This window comes from Podarcis bocagei (genome assembly GCF_964188305.1).
Source record: "Podarcis bocagei genome assembly, chromosome: 7".
NCBI lineage: Eukaryota > Metazoa > Chordata > Lepidosauria > Squamata > Lacertidae > Podarcis > Podarcis bocagei.
This window is the reverse complement of record NC_138132.1, coordinates 7,458,551-7,481,158: the sequence shown is the minus strand read 5'-3', so window position 1 is coordinate 7,481,158 and position 22,608 is coordinate 7,458,551. Positions and strand designations below refer to the sequence as shown.

The following is a 22,608-nucleotide window of genomic DNA, read 5'->3' as shown; positions in this document are numbered from 1 at the left end:
GGCGGCGAAGGGGTTGAAAACAACACCAACCACCCTTTCCCGGTGCATGCTGGGAGCCTGGCTGGCGATTGGCTGCCGCGCCGCGGTGCCTCCTGGGGGTTGAAGTTCTCCTGTCAGGAGACCCGACAGCGGCTCCATGGACAGCCGGGAAGGTAGCCTGTTGTGAGGGGGTTTGTTGGGGTGTGGGAGACGGGGCCCCGCACCGCTGAAGTAACCGCCGCCGCCTCTTCCTCCTCCTCACACTCCCCCTTTGTTGTGTCTTTTCCTGTCACAGAGCCCGGAGCCACCTCCGCTGCCGCCGGGGAGGACGAGGAAGAGGCCGAGAAGGGCCCTGCCTCGTCGGTGAGAAGCTGGCAAAGGAAAAGGGAATTGGGTGGGAGGTGGGGGTCCCCTTCTCGTATCTCCCATGGGGGTGTTTGGGGGGGGGGAAAGGTCTGGTCTGACCCCTTCCCCCGGGCCTGCCAGGCAGAGGTTCAACAGGCAAAGCCTCTGCCCCTCCCCTCCCTTCCTCCTGCCTTGACCCAAGTCTGTTTTTGGCCCTTCTCTTTCTGCGCTTTCGAGATGATCAAAAGTACCACGCATCTCTCAGGAGGCAGTCGAAGGCAGCCCCATATCAGGAAGCTTTTAAATGTTTGACGTTTGGTTACGCCCAGAGCATAGCTGTCAACTTTTCCCTTTTCTTGCGAGGAATCCTATTCGGAATAAGATGTATCCTTATGAGGCTTTGCCCTCGGGTGGGAAAAAGTATTGCACCCGGGAAAGGGAAATGGGAGTCAACAGACACTCAAGGAAGAGTTTTAGAGAAAAAGCTTTATTTCTACTTGACATGAGCCAACAGTGTGACGCGGAAGCTAAAAAAGCCAATGCAATTCTGGGCTGCATCAATAGGAGTATAGCATCTAGATCAAGGGAAGTAATAGTGCCACTGTATTCTGCTCTGGTCAGACCTCACCTGGAGTACTGTGTCCAGTTCTGGGCACCACAGTTCAAGAAGGACACTGACAAACTGGAACGTGTCCAGAGGAGGGCAACCAAAATGGTCAAAGGCCTGGAAACGATGCCTTATGACACGGGTGTCAAACACAAGGCCCGCGGGCCGAATCCGGCCCGCCAGACCTCGTCATGTGGCCCGTGTAGTCACCGCCAGCCGCCAGCCTTCACCTTTTATTCTCGCTTTTTTTTTTTTTTACACAAGAAAGCCGCCTCTTCAGCGCATGCGCGGCAGCCTGCAAGCCAGAGAACGTCTGCCATCTAGCGGCGGCGCGGCCCCCGATGAATTTGAGTTTGACACCCCTGCCTTATGAGGAACGGCTAAGGGAGCTGGGCATGTTTAGCCTGGAGAAGAGGAGGTTAAGGGGTGATATGATAGCCATGTTCAAATTTATAAAAGGATGTCACATAGAGGAGGGAGAAAGGTTGTTTTCTGCTGCTCCAGAGAAGCGGACACGGAGCAATGGATCCAAACTACAAGAAAGAAGATTCCACCTAAACATTAGGAAGAACTTCCTGACAGTAAGAGCTGTTTGACAGTGGAATTTGCTGCCAAGGAGTGTGGTGGAGTCTCCTCCTTTGGAGGTCTTTAAGCAGAAGCTTGACAACCATATGTCAGGAGTGCTCTGATGGTGTTTCCTGCTTGGCAGGGGGTTGGACTCGATGGCCCTTGTGGTCTCTTCCAACTCTATGATTCTACCATCCATGAACTGGTAGAAGGAGCAAGTGTGATAGATTCACAAAACAAGCACGAGTTCACAGCCATTTGCATAGAGTATAGATTCCCCTTCCAGTTCCCTCCCCTTTCTCCTCCTCCTCTAGAGTCCTGCCTCATGAGTTCCCCTGAGCATGAACAGAAAGCTCCTGTCTTGGGACTCTTGTGGACTCTTGGCGCCCTTCCCAGGAAAGGGGGGTGAGAAGCCTTGCGGTTCAGGATGTCCAAGATGTTGCAACTGAATGAGATAAAAGTCAGTTCTCAGGCTTGCTTTGAACAGAGCCTATTCATTAGCTTTTTGAAGCCTTCTTGTGGTGATAAAAGTAACAATTTGCCTTTGCCACAGCATCTTGTGAGGAAGCAGAGGAAAACTTTAGCTGTGGATTTTTAGAAGACAGAAAAGGAATTTTGGACAGTTTTGAGGCCTAGGTGACTTCAGGCCTAGGTGGGGCACCTGTCCTCACCTCCTTCACTATGGCCCAGACTGCCTAGGGAAACCCAGCCAGATGGGTGTGGGGGGTATAAATAATAAAATTATTATTATTATTATTATTACTCATACAGTAGAATCGTAGAGTTGGAAGGGTCATCTTCTGACATGATTGAGGGTCACAGAGCCAGAGACTAACGTGGAGGATAAAATCATGATTTGGAATTATGAAAACATAAGACATAGGACTATGATGTGGAAAACGCTTTGGAATTCAGGCCGTAGGAAGTAAAAAAAAATTAAGATTACTATTTGGAAGACAATTGGACTTTTTATTATTTTTATTGGATTGGATTTGATATGTTAATTGGATGTTCTTATTGGAAAATTAACAAACACTTTTTTTTGAAAAAAAAGGAAGGGTCGTCTAGGGTCATGCAAGGGAGGCCTTTTCCCACAGCTGGGCCAATGGTGAGCTGGTGAGCACCTGCCGGTTGATGGGACCGGCCACTCTGGGCGGCTCCCAACAGAATACTAAAAACATGATAAAACATCAAACATTAAAAACTTCCCTAAACAAACTTCCCTAAGAAAGAACTTGGTTTGATCCAGCACAACACTTCCTGCGTTATTTGATTCACATTTTAAGAATTATGTAGCGCAGCTGGGTTATGCCTCGACTGTTAGAGATCCCAAGAAGGAACAACTGGTTTGTAAATTTAATATATGACATTGTAGAGGAAGGAATCAGAGAATCCTAAGAATTGGAAGGTATCATCAAAGGTTCTCTAGTCCAATCCCCTGCAATGCAGGAATCTCAGCTAAAGCATCCATGGCAGATGGCCACCCAACCTCTGCCTAAAAACCTCCAAGGTAGGAGAATCCACATCCTCCCCGTTCCAAGCCCTCTCTTCAGCGCTTGGTCGGAGCAAACGTCAGCTGGGGTTTCCAGCAGGTCACTGTTTGTTCTGATTCAGCTTTAAAGAGTGCGTATTCACAGGGAACGCTCCAGAGCGAAAAAGAAAAACGAAAGCACTTGGACTCAGAGATTTAAAGCACAGAGAGGATCGTGCCTGGAAAGACTGGAGGAAAGGCAGGTGTGGATAAGTCCTCATAATTTCACCTTTCAGAATTTTAATTACTGTTAGGTGGCTGTGGCCACTGTGTTCTCTGTGTAGATCCATGGTGAAGAGATTTCATATGTCAGAAAGAAGTGAGTAAGTGAACTGTTAATTGCCATGGAGGAGCAATAAGTAGTGAGGTTCAGTTATTCAATGGTAGATTAAGGTTAAACAGTAAAACAAACTTCACAGTAGCTTAGAAACAACCTTTTCCAACTTCATTCACCTTTCCTTCCTATTTTTTTTGTACAGGATTCAGATTCTGACAACGAAGCCGGAGCTTCTGGTGAAACTGAAAGTAGGTGTCCCATTTGAGAGGCTCCTATGTATGGGTTGGGCCTGTACGGGTGGAAGTTTACATCAGTGATGCAGTTGACCACAACGTATACAAAATAAAGGCCACAGATACCTGCATAAATCTGAAAATGTCATTATGTCACCTTGACTTGTGTAACTTTCTGGCTAAGGATGCTAGTCTAACCCTACTTATCTGGGAGTAAGCCTCATTAACTTCAGTAGCACTTACACCTGAGTAGACCTGGCTAGGGTTGTGCTGTAATATCTATTTTCACTTAAGTACATGAGTTTTTCCTTCAGAGCAGCCTGTGGTTCATTCTTTTGACTATAGTTGCAGACTGGAAGCAATGTATTTTTAGGCACTTGGAATTTCAGCCGTCAGTTTAGCAGTGCACGTTCCTTCCCATATCTGATAACTCATTAGTTAAATCAGCTACCAAGGAGACCCTTTCAAGTTCCTAAAAACCCTTCTGTATTTAAAGCTTTTTTTCAGAAAGGTGTGGAGCTGACCCTATGATTAAGCAATCATTGGGCAACCTTGGGCAGCAAATTGGTCAATTTTGTTTACTATTTTTACTACTTTTAAAATTTTGTCTCTGTTGCCAAAATGTTTTTGTCAGTCTCTGGGTGGAGAAGCTGCAGTCTCACACCCATTATTGATTTTTTGTGTTGAAAAATGAAGCTGTTATTGGGAAGAACCAGTTTCTAACACAGGTCTTTCCCCTTGCCCCTCAGATTCCTACTACCGGTATCTCTTTCCGTTGTAATGAAAGGTTTAGTTTTGACTGGAGATCATTAGCAGTGCACAATAGCAGACTTTTGAGCAACACAAACTTTTCTGCAGGCAAGATCTCATAATATAGTCCAGAGGTTCTGGACATTTGAGATTCATTGTGTCTAACTTTATGGAGCGCTCTCTCTCTTTCTCTTGCCAGTGGATTTTCTACGAAACCTCTTGTCCCGAACACTGGGCTTAGGCAGTGAGAAGCCTGAGAAAGTGCTGGATGAGCTGACGCTGGATGGTGTGAGCAGGTTCATGCTGTCTGAAAAATGTAAGCCAGCACTCCGTTTTCAGGTGGGCTTGGACCTGGGTGGAATTCTGGCAGCCTCTTGGTTTAACGCCCTTTGCCAAGCCACCAAAAAAAACACTGACATGAAGCAGTGCTAAGATAAAGCTGAAACAGACCTCTTACTTTTAGAAAATTCATCTGGGCCAAAGCTCAGCCTTTTTTATTTCTAGAAATACTAATAATTTTTATATATTTATTTATACCCCATCCTTTCCCTGACTCAAGGTGGCTTACAGATAAAATCACAGAATTGTACAGTTGGGAAAGACCTGAAGGGTCATTTAATCCAACCCCCTGCAATGCAGGAATCTCAGCTAAAGCATCCACAACTGGTGTAAACCAGTTGAAACAAATAAAGACCAAAAGTAGGAGCCCACAGTGTTGCTACAGGGCTGGGGATAGGTGTGAGACTCTTATCATCTAAACAATGGAGATTTAAAAAGCGCTTCCTTCTTTTTTTGTTGTAGGCAAGAAGGTAGTATGTATGGTGGGAGCAGGAATCTCAACTGGTGAGTTTCACAAGGGCTTTTTTGATCATGCGCTTCTTTTATTATTTTTGGTTGTGTCAAAAGGAAGGAATAGAGCAGACTGTGTTTCTGGCCAGCATGTAATGTGTGTATGTGTCAGAGGCCTCTCTAGTCACAACAGTGATATATAATCCCACCTATGGAGGGGCGCTGACACTTCTTAAATAGAAATGTTCATCTGTCTTTCCAGAGATGAGGGTCAGCGTAGAATGAGTTGCCTTCTGCTGAGTCTGCTGGTTCACTTGCAGCCTAGTACCAGCTATCCAAGGTCTTTTCCTGTCCTGCCACCAGAGATTTGTTTTATAAACTAAGAGATGTGATTGGACCTGAAAGATTCTGCATGCATATCATGCGTTCTGCCACTGAGCCATGACTCCTCCCAGGATAAAGTAGCTAAAGGCTGCACACCTAGCATGTGTATGTTTTAAAACTCTGTAGTATTTAGGGTGGCCAAATATATTTGTCTGATGTCAAGGAATCATTACCCAGTATTGATAACCAAGTCTATTAAATTGGATCAGCACTTGATACAGATATCCCTCGCCTGAAATATTGTTTGTGACCAGTCTGGACTCTTTTTAAGCTGCCTGCTTAAAAAGCCTTCCAGGCAGTTTCCTGATCTTCACTGCCAATGTGCACCTACCAGGGAAGAATCAGGTGTATTCAAGGGCAATGCTGAAACCCAACAGGTCTGTTGATTGTCCCCTGTGAGATGTGCACACATTGAAACCTGTCAGAACCCTCTGTATCACAAGGAATTTTCTTGACAGACAAGTCAATGTAGAAAATGTTCTTCATGGTGATTTTTTCAAAATAACTGGCTTAGGTCATACTCTAAGTTTAAGCTGGACTGATCTAGCAGGGCTCTTTTTGTGTTCTCTGTTTGAATCATAGAATCAAAGGGTTGGAAGGGACCCTGAGGGCCAGCCCCCTGCAGTGCAGAAAATCTTCTGCCCAATTTGAGGCTCAAACTCACAGCCCCAAAATTAAGAGTCTCATGCTCTAACAACTGAACTATCCATAGTTTCTTCTTCCGTTCTTCTGTTGTACTGGGGTTGAAACCAATAAAGCACCAAACACACTTCCCAGCTTAAATAATGCTGGTGTCAATACATGCGCACATCGGATGAATGTTAACCAGGGTCCGGGGGTAGGGCAAGTCTCTGTTAGGATTTTCCAACTACTGAATTTCTTAACAAAGTGACATTGTGCTTCTCAGCTGCAGGGATACCTGATTTCCGCTCACCAGGCACGGGGCTCTACGCCAACTTGCAGCAGTACAACCTGCCGTACCCTGAAGCCATCTTTGAGATCAGCTATTTCAAGGTACCACACTTAGTCATCTGCCCGCAAGCTGGCATCAGCTGAAAACACCATGAAAGCTGGCATCAGCTGAAAACATCATTGTTTTCTCTTTGTGCGACTGATTGTATTTCTCTGCCTTGATTTAGCAACACCCGGAGCCATTCTTTGCCTTGGCCCGAGAACTGTACCCGGGGCAATTCAAGGTAAGCTTTCTTTTGCATTGTCCCTAATTTAGAGTTAAAACATGGCTCAGGGAGAGGGGATTGGCTATCATATGTTTTGGGAGGGTTTGGGGTTAGGGAGGTCAGGGCTCCCAGGTTCTGTCCCCAGATTTCAGCCAGGACTGTAACTTCTAACTTGTTTGTGGACCTTCTTGATGTTTTAAAGTCTCTTGGGATGTTTGAGACATTTTGATTTTTTTCAGTAGTTCCCTTAATTGTTGAAGGAAGCGTTCACTTCTTTTGGACTTGGTGCCATGGATTTAAAGAAGGGAAAGCTATATGTCTCCTCATTTTCAGCGCAGCATATGTAGGAGGCAGCTTTGTGTCAAAGCCATGTATACCTGTTTGCAGCTCTGGTTTGTGGAGCAAGATGGGAGCTGGATTTCTCCAGGGTTTTCTTCCCAGTTCAAATGAGTTGAGGGGATGTGGATCTTGAATCCGGAAGAGGGCTCCTGTTGGTGGGAAGAGGCCTGGAATTCTGGGTTTCTATTACCACTCTGATTAATCCTCGTTCCCTGCTTTGCAGTACTAGCTCTTGGTTTGGGGAGTGGAGGACCCCTCTCTCTGAGCCCCCGTACCCCTACCTCTATAAGGCACTGCTGCCTGTTTGTCCATAACCTCTGGGCCTCATAGGGATAGCACAGGGGAAGTGAAAAATGTTGCCCCATTTGCTTTCTCTAATAATAATAATAAATAAATTTTATTTATACCCCACCCTCCCCAGCCAAGACCAGGCTCAGGGCGACTAACACCAGGTATAAAACAATTGATTAAAATACAACTTAAAAACAAGATTAAAATACAGCATTAAAATGCAGCCTCATTTCAGTAGAAACTCAAATAAAAAACTTTTTGGGGATGAAAACGTCAAATCTTCACCAAGGCCAACTATCCAGACTGGTGCTACGTGGGCCAGAAAAAAGCCAGGGAAGTCCCCAAATAGGAGTTCCATCACAGAAGGAGAAAGGAAAAAGGGTGAGGGGATCAAGTTGATTCCAAGCCAAAGGCCAAGCGGAACAACTCTGTCTTACAGGCCCTGCAGAAAGAAATCAGATCCTGCAGGGCCCTGGTCTCATGAGACAGAGCGTTCCACCAGGCCAGGGCCAGTGTTGAAAAGGCCCTGGTTCTGGTTGAGGCTAATAAAATAATAAAATGCTAATTGCATGCAAATAGGCAGCAACAGGAAATAGCAGGAGCAGCAGGATCGGGAAGCTCCAGAGAGTAGCAGTTTGGCCCTTGCAGGAGTGCCCAGCGATGCCTGCCCTGTTGCCAGCCCTGTTCCTTGAGTTCCAGTAAACCACCGCCTACCACATCTGTTTCCAAGAATAGTGGCTTAGCCTGGGGCTCTGCTCTTTTTCAGCCCACGGTCTGCCACTACTTCATGCGCCTCCTGAAGGAGAAAGGGATGCTGTTGCGCTGCTACACACAGGTGGGTAAAACCAACCTTCTCGTGGATCACAAAAGAGGGCAAGTGAATCTTTCAGCCTAGAGGACTTAGGCTTTTTTATTTTAAAATGTTGGAAACATCTGGTGAGCCTGGTGGTATTGCTCTGCAGGCCAACCCTGCTTCCAGAAGTCACTCTAGATGGATAAGAGGGAAGATTGTAGGTTAGTATCCCAGAACTCAGTGGAAGCAGAGCCGACCACCAGCCCTTTAGCCATTCCTGGTTCTTTCTTCATTGCATGGCATACAAATACAGTGGTGCCCCGCAAGACGAATGCCTCGCAAGACGGAAAACTCGCTGGACGAAAGAGTTTTCAGTTTTGGAGGTGCTTCGCAAAACGAATCTCCTATGGGCTTGCTTCGCAAGACGGCAATGTCTTGCAAGTTCCTGTGGGTTTTTTTTTCCTTCCCCCCCCTTTTTCTAAGCCGCTAAGCCGCTTATCAGCTGATCCGATCAGCAGATAAGCCGCTAAAAGCAGCTAAAAGCCGCTAATAGCGCTAAGCCGCTTATCAGCTGATCCGATCAGCAGATAAGCCGCTAAAAGCCTCTAAAAGCCGCTAATAGCGCTAATCCGCTAATCCTTCAATGGGCTTGCTTCGCAAGACGAAAAAAACCGCTAGATGAAGAGAATCACAGAACGGATTCTTTTCGTCTTGCGAGGCACCACTGTAGTAAAAATGCTTCAGCAGGAAGGATATGCAGCCCCAATGCCAGAACCACTTGTCTCAGTCAGTAGTTTGACCTCTGTTCCCATGGGCATTGCAGTTCTTTGCCCTATTACAGAGCAGGAGCCTTTGACACATCAGAAGCATCTCTTAGAATTGTGCTCCTTGTTGCTTGCTGCCCCTAGTCAGCTTTAGCTCTTATGTGGGCAGCCATTTGGGCTTAGAGAATTTCTCCCGCTCACTTGTCCTGGACACTTTCTCTGTCCTTCTCAGAACATAGACACCTTGGAGCGGGTGGCTGGCCTGGATCAGGATGACCTCGTGGAAGCTCACGGCACCTTCTTCACTTCCCACTGCATCCATTCCGGCTGCAAAAAGGCATACACCCTGGAGTGGATGAAAGGTGATGCTCCATAGTGTGTGTGTTGCAGGGGGTGGGGGGGAGGGCAATCATGGGATCCTAGAGGGAGGACTGAAGGGGTATACAATAGAAATAAAACTTCCTTTGGGGAAGTTTTCAAACTGGGAGGGGTGGCTAACACCCCAGAGGACAGGATCACACTTCAAAACGACCTTGACAGATTAGAGAACTGGGCCAAAACAAACAAGATGAATTTTAACAGGGAGAAATGTAAGGATTGCACTTGGGCAAAAAAAATGAGAGGCACAAATACAAGATGGGTGACACCTGGCTTGAGAGCAGTACATGTGAAAAGGATCTAGGAGTCTTGGTTGACCACAAACTTGACATGAGCCAACAGTGTGACGCGGCAGCTAAAAAAGCCAATGCAATTCTGGGCTGCATCAATAGGAGTATAGCATCTAGATCAAGGGAAGTAATAGTGCCACTGTATTCTGCTCTGGTCAGACCTCACCTGGAGTACTGTGTCCAGTTCTGGGCACCACAGTTCAAGAAGGACACTGACAAACTGGAACGTGTCCAGAGGAGGGCAACCAAAATGGTCAAAGGCCTGGAAACGATGCCTTATGAGGAACGGCTAAGGGAGCTGGGCATGTTTAGCCTGGAGAAGAGGAGGTTAAGGGGTGATATGATAGCCATGTTCAAATATATAAAAGGATGTCACATAGAGGAGGGAGAAAGGTTGTTTTCTGCTGCTCCAGAGAAGCGGACACGGAGCAATGGATCCAAAGTACAAGAAAGAAGATTCCACCTAAACATTAGGAAGAACTTCCTGACAGTAAGAGCTGTTTGACAGTGGAATTTGCTGCCAAGGAGTGTGGTGGAGTCTCCTACTTTGGAGGTCTTTAAGCAGAGGCTTGACAACCATATGTCAGGAGTGCTCTGATGGTGTTTCCTGCTTGGCAGGGGGTTGGACTCGATGGCCCTTGTTGTCTCTTCCAACTCTAGGATTCTATGATTATATTCTATGATTCTATGAAATCCTGCGGAATCTCTTGGACGTGGCTTTGATACCTTTTGGTAGAGAGGAAGCAATGCGTGATAGGTTGCCCCTTCTTGGTGGTGAGATAACCGTGGTTTCCATACTGTGTGAATGCTGCTGCTGAAGGAGCCACTGCTGCCTGTGATTTCAGCGTGCCAATTCGGTCACCCAAGGTATAAAAGAGTAGCTGCTTGTTTGCCCAGTATGGAGGCAAGTGTGGGCGTGTCAGAAAATGGGCTTACTGCCCGTGGGCTGCGTTCAGTTACATTTTCTAGCATTCCAGACCTCTTGTCTGTTTCCTTTCAGAAAAGATCTTCTCATCTCTCATTCCAAAGTGTGAGAAATGTCACAGTGTTGTGAAGCCAGGTGAGCTTATCTTCTGAAATGTCACCTCCCCCCAACCCATCTCAAAATCCTTTGTCGTAGATTTGATTCAAACACAAGGGCAGAGGGGTTAGAAATTTGCTGCAGCTGTTTTTTGTTTCTAATGAAAACTGAGATTATCAAGGAGCTGCAGTCTATTCTCTCACAGAATCTCTCCACTCATGCAGTACTGACTTCCCCCCCTTCTCTACTCAGATATCGTGTTCTTTGGGGAGAACCTGCCCTCTCGTTTCTTCTCTCTGATGCAGTCAGTAAGTGTCCTGGTTGCTTTTCCCTCAGAGTCAGGATTCTTGTAGCCCCATATTCACAGGTCTGCAAAGCCCCATGACCTCTGGATCCTTACGTTAACTGCTGAAATTTGCACAAATGCACTAGATATTGAATCGGCGGTAAATTTTGTGGCTTTTTAAATGTATTTTGATTGGGTTATGTCAGTTTACTATATTGTAAGCCTCCCAGGGTTTATGTAAATAGGGAACATGGATTTTTTAAAAAGATGTGTTGACCAGAAATGGGAGCACAGCTCACCTTGTGAATGTGCAGAGCAGCTTCAGAACTGCGCCCCTCCATAATTCGCATGGGGGAGGCCTGCAGCAGAGAGCTGCACAGTCACCTGCTCAGTCACTTTGGAGTGAGAGGAGAGTCAGTGATCTCAGTGGTTGGAGTCCCCTTAGTGAGCACCCCAGGAAGCATTGTCCTTGCTCTCAGCTGGATCTCAGTGATGCTGTCACAGAGCCAAATCTGTAGGCTGTGTAATGCTATGACAGGCCTACTATATCATTCTAGATGGCTGGGATTAGTAAAACATTTATCAAGGGGTAGGGAAAATGGAGACAGCAGATTGGGCTATAAATAGGTACAAAAGAGAAGTCTTTGTCGAGGGGGTTAAGGCAAACCCTGCACCAAAGATGCTCGCGAGGAATTAATGCATTCAGAGCAGCCCTGTAAATAGGGCATAATCAACTCTTACATTGTTCACTGTGGGCTTGTTAGCTCAGCACACTTCAGTTTGTGGCCAGAAATCACTCTGTGTGCAGCACGCCAGCATTTAATGCTCATGCATTCCAGGAGTCTGTGGTTTTCTTCTCTGCTGAAGAGCTGCAATTGCTTACACCCTCATGGGCTTTGAACCACAGAATTCTCCCGTGAACTGTAATGAATGTAACTCTGTTCGAATCATGTGGCTTGTCTAGCCCAGCAAGTAGATGATAACTGGGTTCAGGGCAATGCACCCAAAGGGTGCAAATAGCCTCCTTGTGGTTTTTTGGAGAGGAGAGGGGAGGTACTGAAACACGGCTAGAGAGCTTGCGGCGGTATTTCTGTGGTGCTCACAATCCTTCACAGCAGCCCCCCCTCTCCTTCCCTCCTGCTTGCAGGATTTCCGTAACGTGGACTTGCTTATTATCATGGGCACCTCCCTGCAGGTCCAGCCCTTTGCCTCTCTCGTCAGCAGGTAGGTGAACTTCTGCCATGTAGGCAGTGTGGCTGAGGGGTGACTATTGCTTGTTAAGGCAACACTACCATAGCCATTTTTTCCTTTCTCCTTTCAAGGGTACCAACAAACACACCGCGGCTCCTGATCAATAAGGAGAAGACTGGAGAGGTAAGATAGTCTGTGGTACAGACTATGGCTATCTGCGATTAGGTATTCTGGGTTGAAAAGCTTCTCAGGTACCGGAAGTAATTGCTTTTGTTACTATAATTGCAGCAGAGAGAACATTTTCCTGACACCAACATCTACTCTGCTCTCATTAAGAATGGTGGGACACGCAAGCAAGGTTTAGAGGCTGCGGTTTTAATGACATCAACACTCTGTGCAAATCCAGTTTCCAGTAATGGTTATTTTCATAGTTGAGTGCTAATGGGGACCTTGTTTACAGTTGCACAAAAACTTGCCCAAGATATCAACAACAACTTTGTCTCTTGAGCAAGTGATATATAGGGGCAGAATTGGAGCCTTCCATGAAGACAGTTAACTTTAAGACTTAATCAGTGTGATGATACTGATAAGGACAGTGAAGAATCCATGAAACAGCCATTCCCTCTCCCTCCCAGTGAGGGAGGCTCCAATTTTGGAGCCATTGAGATACTCCTTTTATGCTTTCTGTCTCTTTGCAGAGTGATCCTTTCATGTCCCTGATGGGCTACGGCTGTGGAATGGACTTTGATTCAGAGAAGGCATACAGGCACGTGACCTTTGGGCCTGGGCTGGGAACAGAGGCTGAGCCAATGATGCTACCACTGGATGGTGGGGGCCCGGGGTGTTTAATGGTGTGGTGCTCAGAACAGAGCAGTTAGTAAAGTGGAGGCTCTTGGGCAAGAGGACGTGGTGTTTGGGTTGTACCCTCTCTTGAATCTGCACTGTTAACGCTTTGTGAGTGAGTACAGTAGCCTAGAAGCACAGATGGTGACCACTCTCTCTTTGACTCCTTCCCAGTGAGAGCCAGTGTGGTGTAGTGGTTAAGAGCGGTAGACTCATAATCTGGTGAACCAGGTTCGCGTCTCCGCTCCTCCACCTGCAGCTGCTGGGTGACCTTGGGCCAGTCACACTTCTCTGAAGTCTCTCAGCCCCACTCACCTCACAGAGTGTTTGTTGTGGGGGAGGAAGGGAAAGGAGTTTGTTAGCCGCTTTGAGACTCCTTCGGGTAGTGATAAAGCGGGATATCAAATCCAAACTCCTCCTCCTCTTCTTCTTCTTCTTCTTCCCTTCCATCTGTAATTTTGGGATGATAACACTGACCTTGCAAGGAACCCCAAAAGAATGTACGTGAATTGTTTTGAGTGTTTATGTTGTTCACTAAAGCCTAATTCTTTTGTGGGGGCCTCCCATCTTCTCTTGTAGGGATGTTGCCTGGCTTGGAGACTGTGACGAGGGCTGCCTGGCTTTGGCCGAGCTGCTGGGATGGAAGGTACCTATCCTGTTAAGGGACCGCTGGGGTGCAGCCCAGATCATACATAAACAGGTTGCATTTGGGTTTTGTCTCATATCCTACCTAGACTTGCCATCCTTATAGCAGCTCCATTCTACCTTGTCTCTCAGTGAGATTCCAAGCTTGATTTCTTTTCTTTCAGACGGAGCTGGAGGAACTGGTGAAAAAGGAGCACGCTGCCATAGATGCCAAGTCAGGTGGGGCAAGTGCCTCCCACCCTCTAACCAAGGAGCAGAAGGAAAAGCCATCCCCAAAGAAGGAAAAGCCTCCTGACAGCAAAGAGTGAAGAGGTTTGACAGGACAGGAGGGACGTTTGCTGTGGAGGAATTAAAAATCAACGTGGCCACAGGCTGAGTGATCCTTGTGGCTTGTTGACTTGCCTGACTTGACTTCTGTAAGCCCGGGATCAACAGAAATATTCTTCTTGGGAGATAATGAAGTGGGGAATCCAAGCTGGGTTGTGGAATGGAAGTGAGGAGATGCCCAGGTAGCAACGCACAAAGTCTTTCTGCTGACTTTGGGGGTGTTTGATTGAAGCCCTAAATTGCTGGAATCATGAGCGAGAAGGTGGATTCTTGAATTAGCAATATTAATATTTCTTTGGGGTTGAGTTCCATTCATTTATGCTTCTGTTTCATTTCTTAACTTCCAACTAACCTGTGCTATGTCTGAAGGCCGATGGAGGGAGTGATGAACAAAACCAGCCTTGGTCTTAACTATGCCCTCTCGCTGTTTTTCCTGGAGAACAGATTCTTTCTTTGGCACCAACGTGGCCAAGAAAGGCTGGTGGGGAGAGTGGTTGTCCCGAGGGGGTTATCTGATAACCCTCTTGACCTTTGGAAGGTTGCAATTTTGCAAGAGTACTTTTAAGCTTTTGCCTTGATTGTTTTGCATTAAGCTATTATAAGTGGCAATTAAATTCAAGCACCTTGATCGAAGGACAGGATATTGTGTCTCTTTGCTCTGCTCCTTCAAGCACTTCCTCACATGCAGGGCCTTTTCTGGTTGGGCTGTTGGATTGTGAGTGTCTTTGGTTGCTTTTTATTATATAACCTTTCCAAAAGAAAATCGGAGTAGGTCTCAGCAGATTAAAAAACAAATATTAAATTGCCCATTTAAAATTGGATTAAAATAAGATAATGTCTGGGTGATGTTAAAAAAACCAGCCTAGCCCTTTACAGGACCCCAGAAGCCAGCCCATAATTTCCAAAAGATGCTTGAGTTTCCAGTACTCCTTATGGAGAAAATTCCCTTTTCCTACTGGACAGCCTTGGCACAGATACACACAAATGTGCGTATTGACATAGACCTCATTATCGCTGTTTATTTGTACGCCACCTTTCCATAGCAGACCATACTCCAGGCGACTCACCACACCAGAAGGTTTACATAATTTGCTTAGATACGGGACATAACAAAATTTAGACAGTCACAAACCATAAGCTAATGAAAACATCTTGTGTTAGTAAATATACAGTAGTATTACAGTGGCAATTCTTAATAAGGTCCAGCAATAAAAATTCAAGAACATAATCCAGATAACGGCAAAAATGATGCATCTCGAAAACAAAACCTTGGTCCCAGCAGTAACCCCTGCACAAGGCTCCACCCTGGCAGTCTGTAGGCATTGTGAGCAGCAAAAGCAGCACCCTTTGTGGCTGGAGTCAGTCAGGGCCTCTGCCCTCCCAGGCCAGGTGGAAATAGGCCAGGCAAGACAGGGAGCAGGGTTTGTGTCAGGAAAAAGCAGCAATGCGAAAGCCAGCTGCAGGTGTCTGGAATGCAAAACAGGATGTTGATGTGTGGGACTGTACTAGTGGAAAAAGGGGGCAGTCTATTCATTGCACTGAGCACCGGATGTTAGCACAGAGAGTCATCTGACCTGTACTGGAAGTACAGGGGTGGAGTATCCACTCTACTGTTGGAGTCTGAAGAGTGCAGACACGTTTCTCTGTACTGCTGGAATGAGAGGAATAAAGACATGTAAATAGATTTCTGTCTGACTCTTTCCCCTCCCTGAGGAGGGAGGAGGGGTGTGTCCCTCTCACGCTGATAGGGATCGCCGATGGAGACCTTGCCTGTATCCTGCCGGGAGACGCAGACGGGGAGGTCAACAGGATCTCAAGCCGAATGCCTGGAGAAATGGCCAGTTACCTCTGACTGCGGCTGAGGATCCTGACAGGTTGCAGGACTCGCAATGAGGTGCTGAATGAGCCAGAGGCTACTTCCATTGTCAGATGCCTTGTGCTATGCCGCAGCTTCATAAATCCTTTCTGGGTGGAGATGTAAGGTAAAGGTAAAGGGACCCCTGACCATTAGGTCCAGTCGTGGCCGACTCTGGGGTTGCGGCTCTCATCTCGCTTTACTGGCCGAGGGAGCCAGCATACAGCTTCCGGGTCATGTGGCCAGCATGACTAAGCTGCTTCTGGCGAACCAGAGCAGCGTACGGAAATGCCGTTTACCTTCCTGCTGGAGCAGTACCTATTTATCTACTTGCACTTTGACGTGCTTTCGAACTGCTAGGTTGGCAGGAGCAGGGACTGAGGAGCAGGAGCTCACCCCATCGCGGGGATTCGAACCGCCGACTTTCTGATTGACAAGCCCAAGAGGCTCAGTGGGTTAACCACAGCGCCACCCACGTCCCATGGGTGGAGATGTATCCCTGATTAAATAGCTCCCCCTACAGTGAAGGTGGGAGCATCCTTGCAGTGTTGAGGATCCGTGTGAAAACCTCCTTGAAAGACATTGTGATTTATTTGCAAGAAGATCCAAATGGGCTTACATTTGAAATCCTAAATTAAGCAACAAAGACAGTAACATATCAGAGTAAGACCACCCAACGAAACCATTAAAATGAGAGTCGGCACAAAGCAACACAATGGGGGGGGGGGGAGTGTTTAGAATCATTCAGTATAGGCGAAACTGCCACAATAAAAGGAGCTTAGGAACAACTATGTTTGCGGCTCTCCGGGGAGAGACTTGCGGAGTCCAGGTGCTGCAACGCTGAAGGGTCCAGTCCTGTGTCTCCAATCATCTACGGTACCTGGAAAGGTGGTGGAAAACTGAGCAGGGCATCTGACATTGATGGCAGGTGGGCTGGCAGGTTCAGGTGGGAGGGGGCAGCCCATCAACTACTCTCCTTCCAAAACATTTAAGGAATCGATTTAGAACTTCCGATACCTTGTTCTCAGCATTGTAGTCCCTGTTTTTTTCTGATCTCTCATGGGAATCCACTCACATTCACAAATCCTACAGCGATGTCTAGGCTGGCTTAGTCATAGCTACAGAATGGAAGATGGCAGGAGTTACTCTGCGGGGAGCAGGCTCCCAGCAACCGGACCCATCAGCTGACCAACTGTGCATTACAAAGATGTCTGCCAACATGACATGAAGGCTGGCAACATTGACCTCGCCATGTGGGAATCTTGCAGTCAGTCAGGTTGTGCATCCATAGCAGTGACCGGAGGAGGAATGACCGCTGGGAGAGAGCGCAGAATGAAGAAATGCTATTATACATAGGCAGCAGCACAACCGGACGCCTTCGTCTGCCCCAGCTGCTAGAAAACATGTCTCTCCTGCATCAGTCTCTACAGCCACAGCAGGCGCTGTAACTCCAGTAGCTTGACTTCACCCCCAAAGGTGCACTCTTCCTTTGTCTCCTAAGGCAAACGGATGCCAACCAGAAGCTAAACACCCCAAGGTTGCTTGCCCCTTGCTCTGTTCTCTCCTGCCAGAGGTTTTCAAGCACTTTGGGTGGGTGGGGGAACAAATGGAAGGTATCTTTCTCAGGTGTGCTTGTAGAAAAGCCAGGAACTAGCCTCTGCCCAGCAGATACCTGTATGTGTTTCAGGCTTTTCATGTTCTTAATTAAACCTGCTTCCTTGTACAGTGGTACCTCGGGTTACATACGCTTTAGGTTATGGACTCTGCTAACCCAGAAACAGTGCTTCAGGTTAAGAACTCTGCTTCAGGATGAGAACAGAAATTGTGCTCCGGCGGCGCAGCAGCAGCAGGAGACCCCATTAGCTAAAGTGGTGCTTCGGGTTAAGAGCAGTTTCAGGTTAAGAACGGACCTCCAGAACGAATTAAGTTCTTAACCCGAGGTACCACTGTATAGTTTTAGTTTTAACAACTGGCATCTGGTGCAAAATGTGATGGGAGTGGTATTCAGTGATGTGACGGAGGCTGTGAAAACCAGCTTTAACGCCCTACTCCCACCTTGCTACCTCTCCATTATTCCTGTGCTTAGGAAACGTGAAAAATGTAGCAAAAGAACAGCCAATGCCATTTGGGGTTTTCCACTGCAGGCATATCCCCGCCTCATTTTAGAACCAAGCACCTTCCTGTTCTTTGCATTCGGGACCTCTTAATCCCCGTAAGAAGCACTTGCGGTATTGTGTTGGGCCAAAGAACAACTACAAGAGCAGGAAGTGACTTGCGGGCTCAAGGGCTGGCATCTCTTGGGTGGCAACGTACACAAAACATTATGCCTCTGAATACAAGGTGCAGGGAGCCCCAGGTGGACAGAACACAGCTGTGCTTATGTCCAGCTTGCGGGGCATCTGGTCAGCTGCTATGTGAACAGGATGCTGGCCTAAACGGGTCTCCTTTGGTTTTTTTTAAAAAAATATTTTTTATTAAGGTTTTACAAATTATAACAAACATATCAATACATACAAACACAGACAAAAATAAAATAAAAGGAAAAAAACAAGTATAATTTCAATACCTTATTTTCTTAAAACTTATTTCACCGACCTCCTCATACCTCCCCTTTTTGCATTCCCATTTCAAAAATTTAGTTCAGCAAATCCTCTCCCTTAATTTTATCTAATTATTATCCTCACTTTCCTTTCACTTAATCTTTACAGCTGTACTCCATTAGATTTTAAAAACCACATCATTCTAAAATTCATAAATTTTACAATATTTCTTGAGATAATTCTTAAATTTCTTCCAATCTTCTTCCGCCGTCTCTTCTCCCTGGTCTCGGATTCTGCCAGTCATTTCTGCCAGTCCCATGTGGTCTATCACCTTCATCTGCCATTCTTCCAAAGGTGGGTAGATCCTGTGTCTTCCAATACTTTGCGATGAGTATTCTTGCCGCTGTTGTAGCATACATAAAGAATATTCTGTCTTTCTTTTGCACCGATTGGCCGACAATGCCCAGGAGAAAGGCCTCTGCTTTCTTAGGGAAGGTATATTTGAATACCTTTTTCATTTCATTATATATCATTTCCCAGAAAGCCTTAATCCTTGGGCACGTCCACCAAAGGTGAAAAAAAGTACCTTCAATTCTTTACATTTCTTTACATTTCCAACATTTATTATCAGACAAGTGGTAAATTTTTGCAAGCTTGACTGGGGCCATGTACCACCTATAGATCATTTTCATAATATTTTCCTTTAAGGCATTACATGCCGTAAATTTCATGCCGGTGTTCCACAACTGTTCCCAGTCAGCAAACATAATATTATGACCAATATCTTGTGCCCACTTTATCTAAACGGGTCTCCTTTGGCCTGATCCAGCAGTCTCGTCTGAAGTTATTTAAATGCATTCAGCTGCCTTGAAGCAGACCAAAGCACCATGAAGTAGGCAGATCTGTGTGAGACCCCAGGAGACCAGATCCAGAGATACAGATAGGTATGTTCTGGAATGCTGTGGGGTTGGGGAAATAGAAATCTGGTTGGAAGTTGTTGGGTCCGGACACTTGAGAAGCAAGAACGACTTTCCGGAACTGTTGCAGAGAGAATTTTGAGCAAATGTTTATGTAATAGAAAGCGGAGTCGGTAAACTGCAAAGGTGGTGGAATTTCTACCTGTGCTTCGTTTCCTTTCCACCCCCTCCTCCTCCTCACCCGTTCCCAGGTGTTTACTGCTCCCCTTGCTGATCTTAATCTCCTTCGTGTGCCCTCCATCCTTCCTCTTCATATGACAAGAACAAGATGCCTCTCCCCACCCCTGAAAAAGGCTAAGAAGCCGCTATTTTGTTTTATCAGCATTTAGCACTTTCAGATACAGCGGTACCTTTGGTTTACAACCACAATCCGTTCTGGAGGTCCAGTTGTAAACCAAAACAGGTTGTAACCCAAGGCGCGCTTTTGCCAGTGGGGCCTCCAAAAAATAAAAAAGGGTTGTAATCCCAAAAAAGGGGTCATGCACTTTCGGGTTTGACACTGTAATCCAAAACAGTTGCAATCCAAAACAGTTGCAATCCAAAACGGTTGCAAACCAAGGTACCACTGTATAAGCAGTTTCCCAAAGCAGTTTACAGTGGTACCTCAGATTGAGTACTTAATTCGTTCCGGAGGTCCGTTCTTAACCTGAAACTGTTCTTAACCTGAAGCACCACTTTAGCCTATGGGGCCTCCTGCTGCCGCTGCGCTGCTGGAGTACAATTTCTGTTCTTATCCTGAAGCAAAGTTCTTAACCTGAGGTACTATTTCTGGGTTAGCAGAGTCTGTAACCCGAAGCATATGTAACCTGAAGCGTATGTAACCCGAGGTACCACTGTATAGAAAAAATTAAACTGAAAACCATTAATTAGGGAACATGGGACGCTTCCTTGTACATAGTCCACCTGGCTTCCTACTGACGCTTCCCCAATCGCACTTTCATGTCGTAGAACAGAAGCCCGCCATTGAAATCAATACAAACCCATCCATTTTGAAAGTTGGATGAAACCGTATTCGGGCGTGCCCTTTGTGGGCTTGAATTCTTTTAGGTTTAATGTGGAAGGCATGGGGGCATTGCTCCTGGCAGTTGTAAGTTGCCCACGACTCACTTCCTTAAAGCGGTGTGCTCAACACACCAGCCTGGTAGACCTTCATCTCTGGGTCGGATATTAGCATCACATTCTTCCATACCCTTTGTGAGAGGTGAGCCACGACCATAGCTGGCTTACCAGTATGTTACCAGCTCAGGATCGATGGGGAGGTTACTGGTTATGGTGGAACCCAGGCAGACAAAATCATCTCAAGTGTGTGATCACCAGTGCTGATGTTTTTTTTTTTTTAAATGATATTTATTAAAACAAGAATTTTTTAAAACTACACAAGAAAAAAAGACAAGATTACAAAAAAGAGAAAAAAGCAAAAACATAAGAAGAAAAATAAAAAATAAAACCATCCTTTTCAAATTCTCCAATTTCCATTACCTTCTTTCCATGACCTCCTCCTCCTCCCATCTCTTGTATCTTGATTAGTAATTGTCACAGCAAATCCTTTCCATAATTCATAATATTTTATCATTACGTTACCTTGCTCTATTCTCATTTTGTCTTATAAAAACGACCTTAGACCAGTGCTGATGTTTGGAGCGTGGTGACGCCCTATTGGTCTTCGTCAGGTGATGGTAAGGCTGAACTCCCCGCAGGCAAAATGTCTGATGAACTTTTGTAGAGCTTCCTCAGAGTTCGCTGCCAAAGTTGCATCATCTGCAAATAACATCTCTTAGAAGAGGACATGCCACGCTTTTGTCTTGGTGCAGAGACGTGCCAGATCAGACGACCTGGGTGTGTAGCGTCAATAGGGGGGGGGGGAATGTTTTTAATCTCCTGGCTCTAAATTGCTTCATGCAATTAAAAAAAAAATGCTTTTCAAACCTGAAACTCAAATTACGGAATCTTTAGGCAGCCACCCTGGTGCTTGGAACCTGGAAGGTGCACCTCTCTGCCCTATTTTTGCTTTCGCCTTTGCACGCTTTTTTCTTTTGAAGTGAACAATCGGTCCCCGAGACCACGTGAAGGCAGCTGACGGAGGTGTAAACCACATCCCTCCCTTTTGTCTCCTAGGCCTGCAGTCCTCCATCGCTCGCTGCCTGCCTGCGTTCCTCCTGCCCCCTTGTTGCTCCTCCTGAGGCCCAGTGCACAAGGAACTTAAGACTGCCACCCATCACTGCAAGGTAAGATCTGCTTTGTGTGTGTGTGTGTTCCCCCTCTTCATGTCTTGTGCTGCACCCACTGGGTGCTGAGCTTTTAGCTGAGCTGCAAACTTCAGATTCCCAAACTGGGTGGAGAGATCTGGCGAAGAGAGATGTGTTGATGCTTAGAAGCTGTGAGAAGGACAAACTGGAACGTGTCCAGAGGAGGGCAACCAAAATGGTCAAAGGCCTGGAAACGATGCCTTATGAGGAACGGCTAAGGGAGCTGGGCATGTTTAGCCTGGAGAAGAGGAGGTTAAGGGGTGATATGATAGCCATGTTCAAATATATAAAAGGATGTCACATAGAGGAGGGAGAAAGGTTGTTTTCTGCTGCTCCAGAGAAGCGGACACGGAGCAATGGATCCAAACTACAAGAAAGAAGATTCCACCTAAACATTAGGAAGAACTTCCTGACAGTAAGAGCTGTTCGACAGTGGAATTTGCTGCCAAGGAGTGTGGTGGAGTCTCCTACTTTGGAGGTCTTTAAGCAGAGGCTTGACAACCATATGTCAGGAGTGCTCTGATGGTGTTTCCTGCTTGGCGGGGGGTTGGACTCAATGGCCCTTGTGGTCTCTTCCAACTATGATTCTAAGGAAATTAAACCTCCACATGCAGGGATAGTCTACCTCTGGGTACTGCTGCTGTGACCAGAGAGAAAGGAGGGCCAGTTCTTTCAGACCTGGGAGGTAGTAGACCTGTTGTTCACTGGAGATCTTTAGACAGGGGCTGGATGGTTATCTGTCATTGCACTGCAGACTGGAGCTAGATCATAAGGCCTCCGAGAGCCATCCCAATTCCTAGGGATCTATTCCCTGGTTGTGAGCTTCTCTGATAAGCCGTAGCTGCTCAGTCCCAGATCAAGAATTGTCTAGTTGTGTTTTTCCTCTGTAGCGAGGAAAAGGCCCTCTGAAAACTCTGGCCTCGAATCTGGAGAGAGCCATCAGGCAAGAAGGCTTGCAACTCTGGTGCAGCACACAGTTCCCCAAGTATCTTGAAGCCTGGTGTCAGCGTTAGGCAGGGTTGGGCGTTTGCCTGGGCTCAGATACTGTTGAGAAGCCGCCATGTTCCATGTTACTGTAAACACGTGGCTTGCCACCTGCTGCTGCTGCGCACATTCAATCTTTGAATCTTTTGAGCCAACTTTATGGAAGTTCATAAGCGCTTGAGATGGAAGATGCAGCAT

At 46.4% G+C, this 22,608-nt stretch overlaps 2 protein-coding genes across 2 annotated transcripts in view; both read left to right on the top strand.

Moving 5' to 3' along the window:
* Positions 1–14: 14 nt before the first annotated feature.
* Positions 15–14,441, top strand: SIRT2 (sirtuin 2). The gene is made up of 16 exons (XM_081200539.1): positions 15–152; positions 275–342; positions 3,509–3,554; positions 4,489–4,605; positions 5,091–5,132; positions 6,370–6,476; positions 6,602–6,658; positions 8,037–8,105; positions 9,060–9,189; positions 10,496–10,555; positions 10,769–10,824; positions 11,950–12,026; positions 12,125–12,176; positions 12,692–12,759; positions 13,416–13,482; positions 13,646–14,441. Exons 1-16 carry the CDS (start codon positions 137–139, stop codon positions 13,787–13,789), a joined length of 1,176 nt encoding a protein of 391 aa, XP_081056665.1. The 5' UTR covers positions 15–136; the 3' UTR covers positions 13,790–14,441.
* Positions 14,442–19,048: 4,607 nt separating this feature from the next.
* The window catches only part of RINL (Ras and Rab interactor like), a 43,354-nt gene continuing 39,794 nt past the window's right edge, over positions 19,049–22,608 (top strand). Inside the window, exons 1-2 of the mRNA XM_081200261.1 lie at positions 19,049–19,147; positions 21,296–21,405. The gene's annotated coding sequence lies outside the window, so the exon portion shown is untranslated. The remainder of the gene's footprint in view (positions 19,148–21,295; positions 21,406–22,608) is intronic.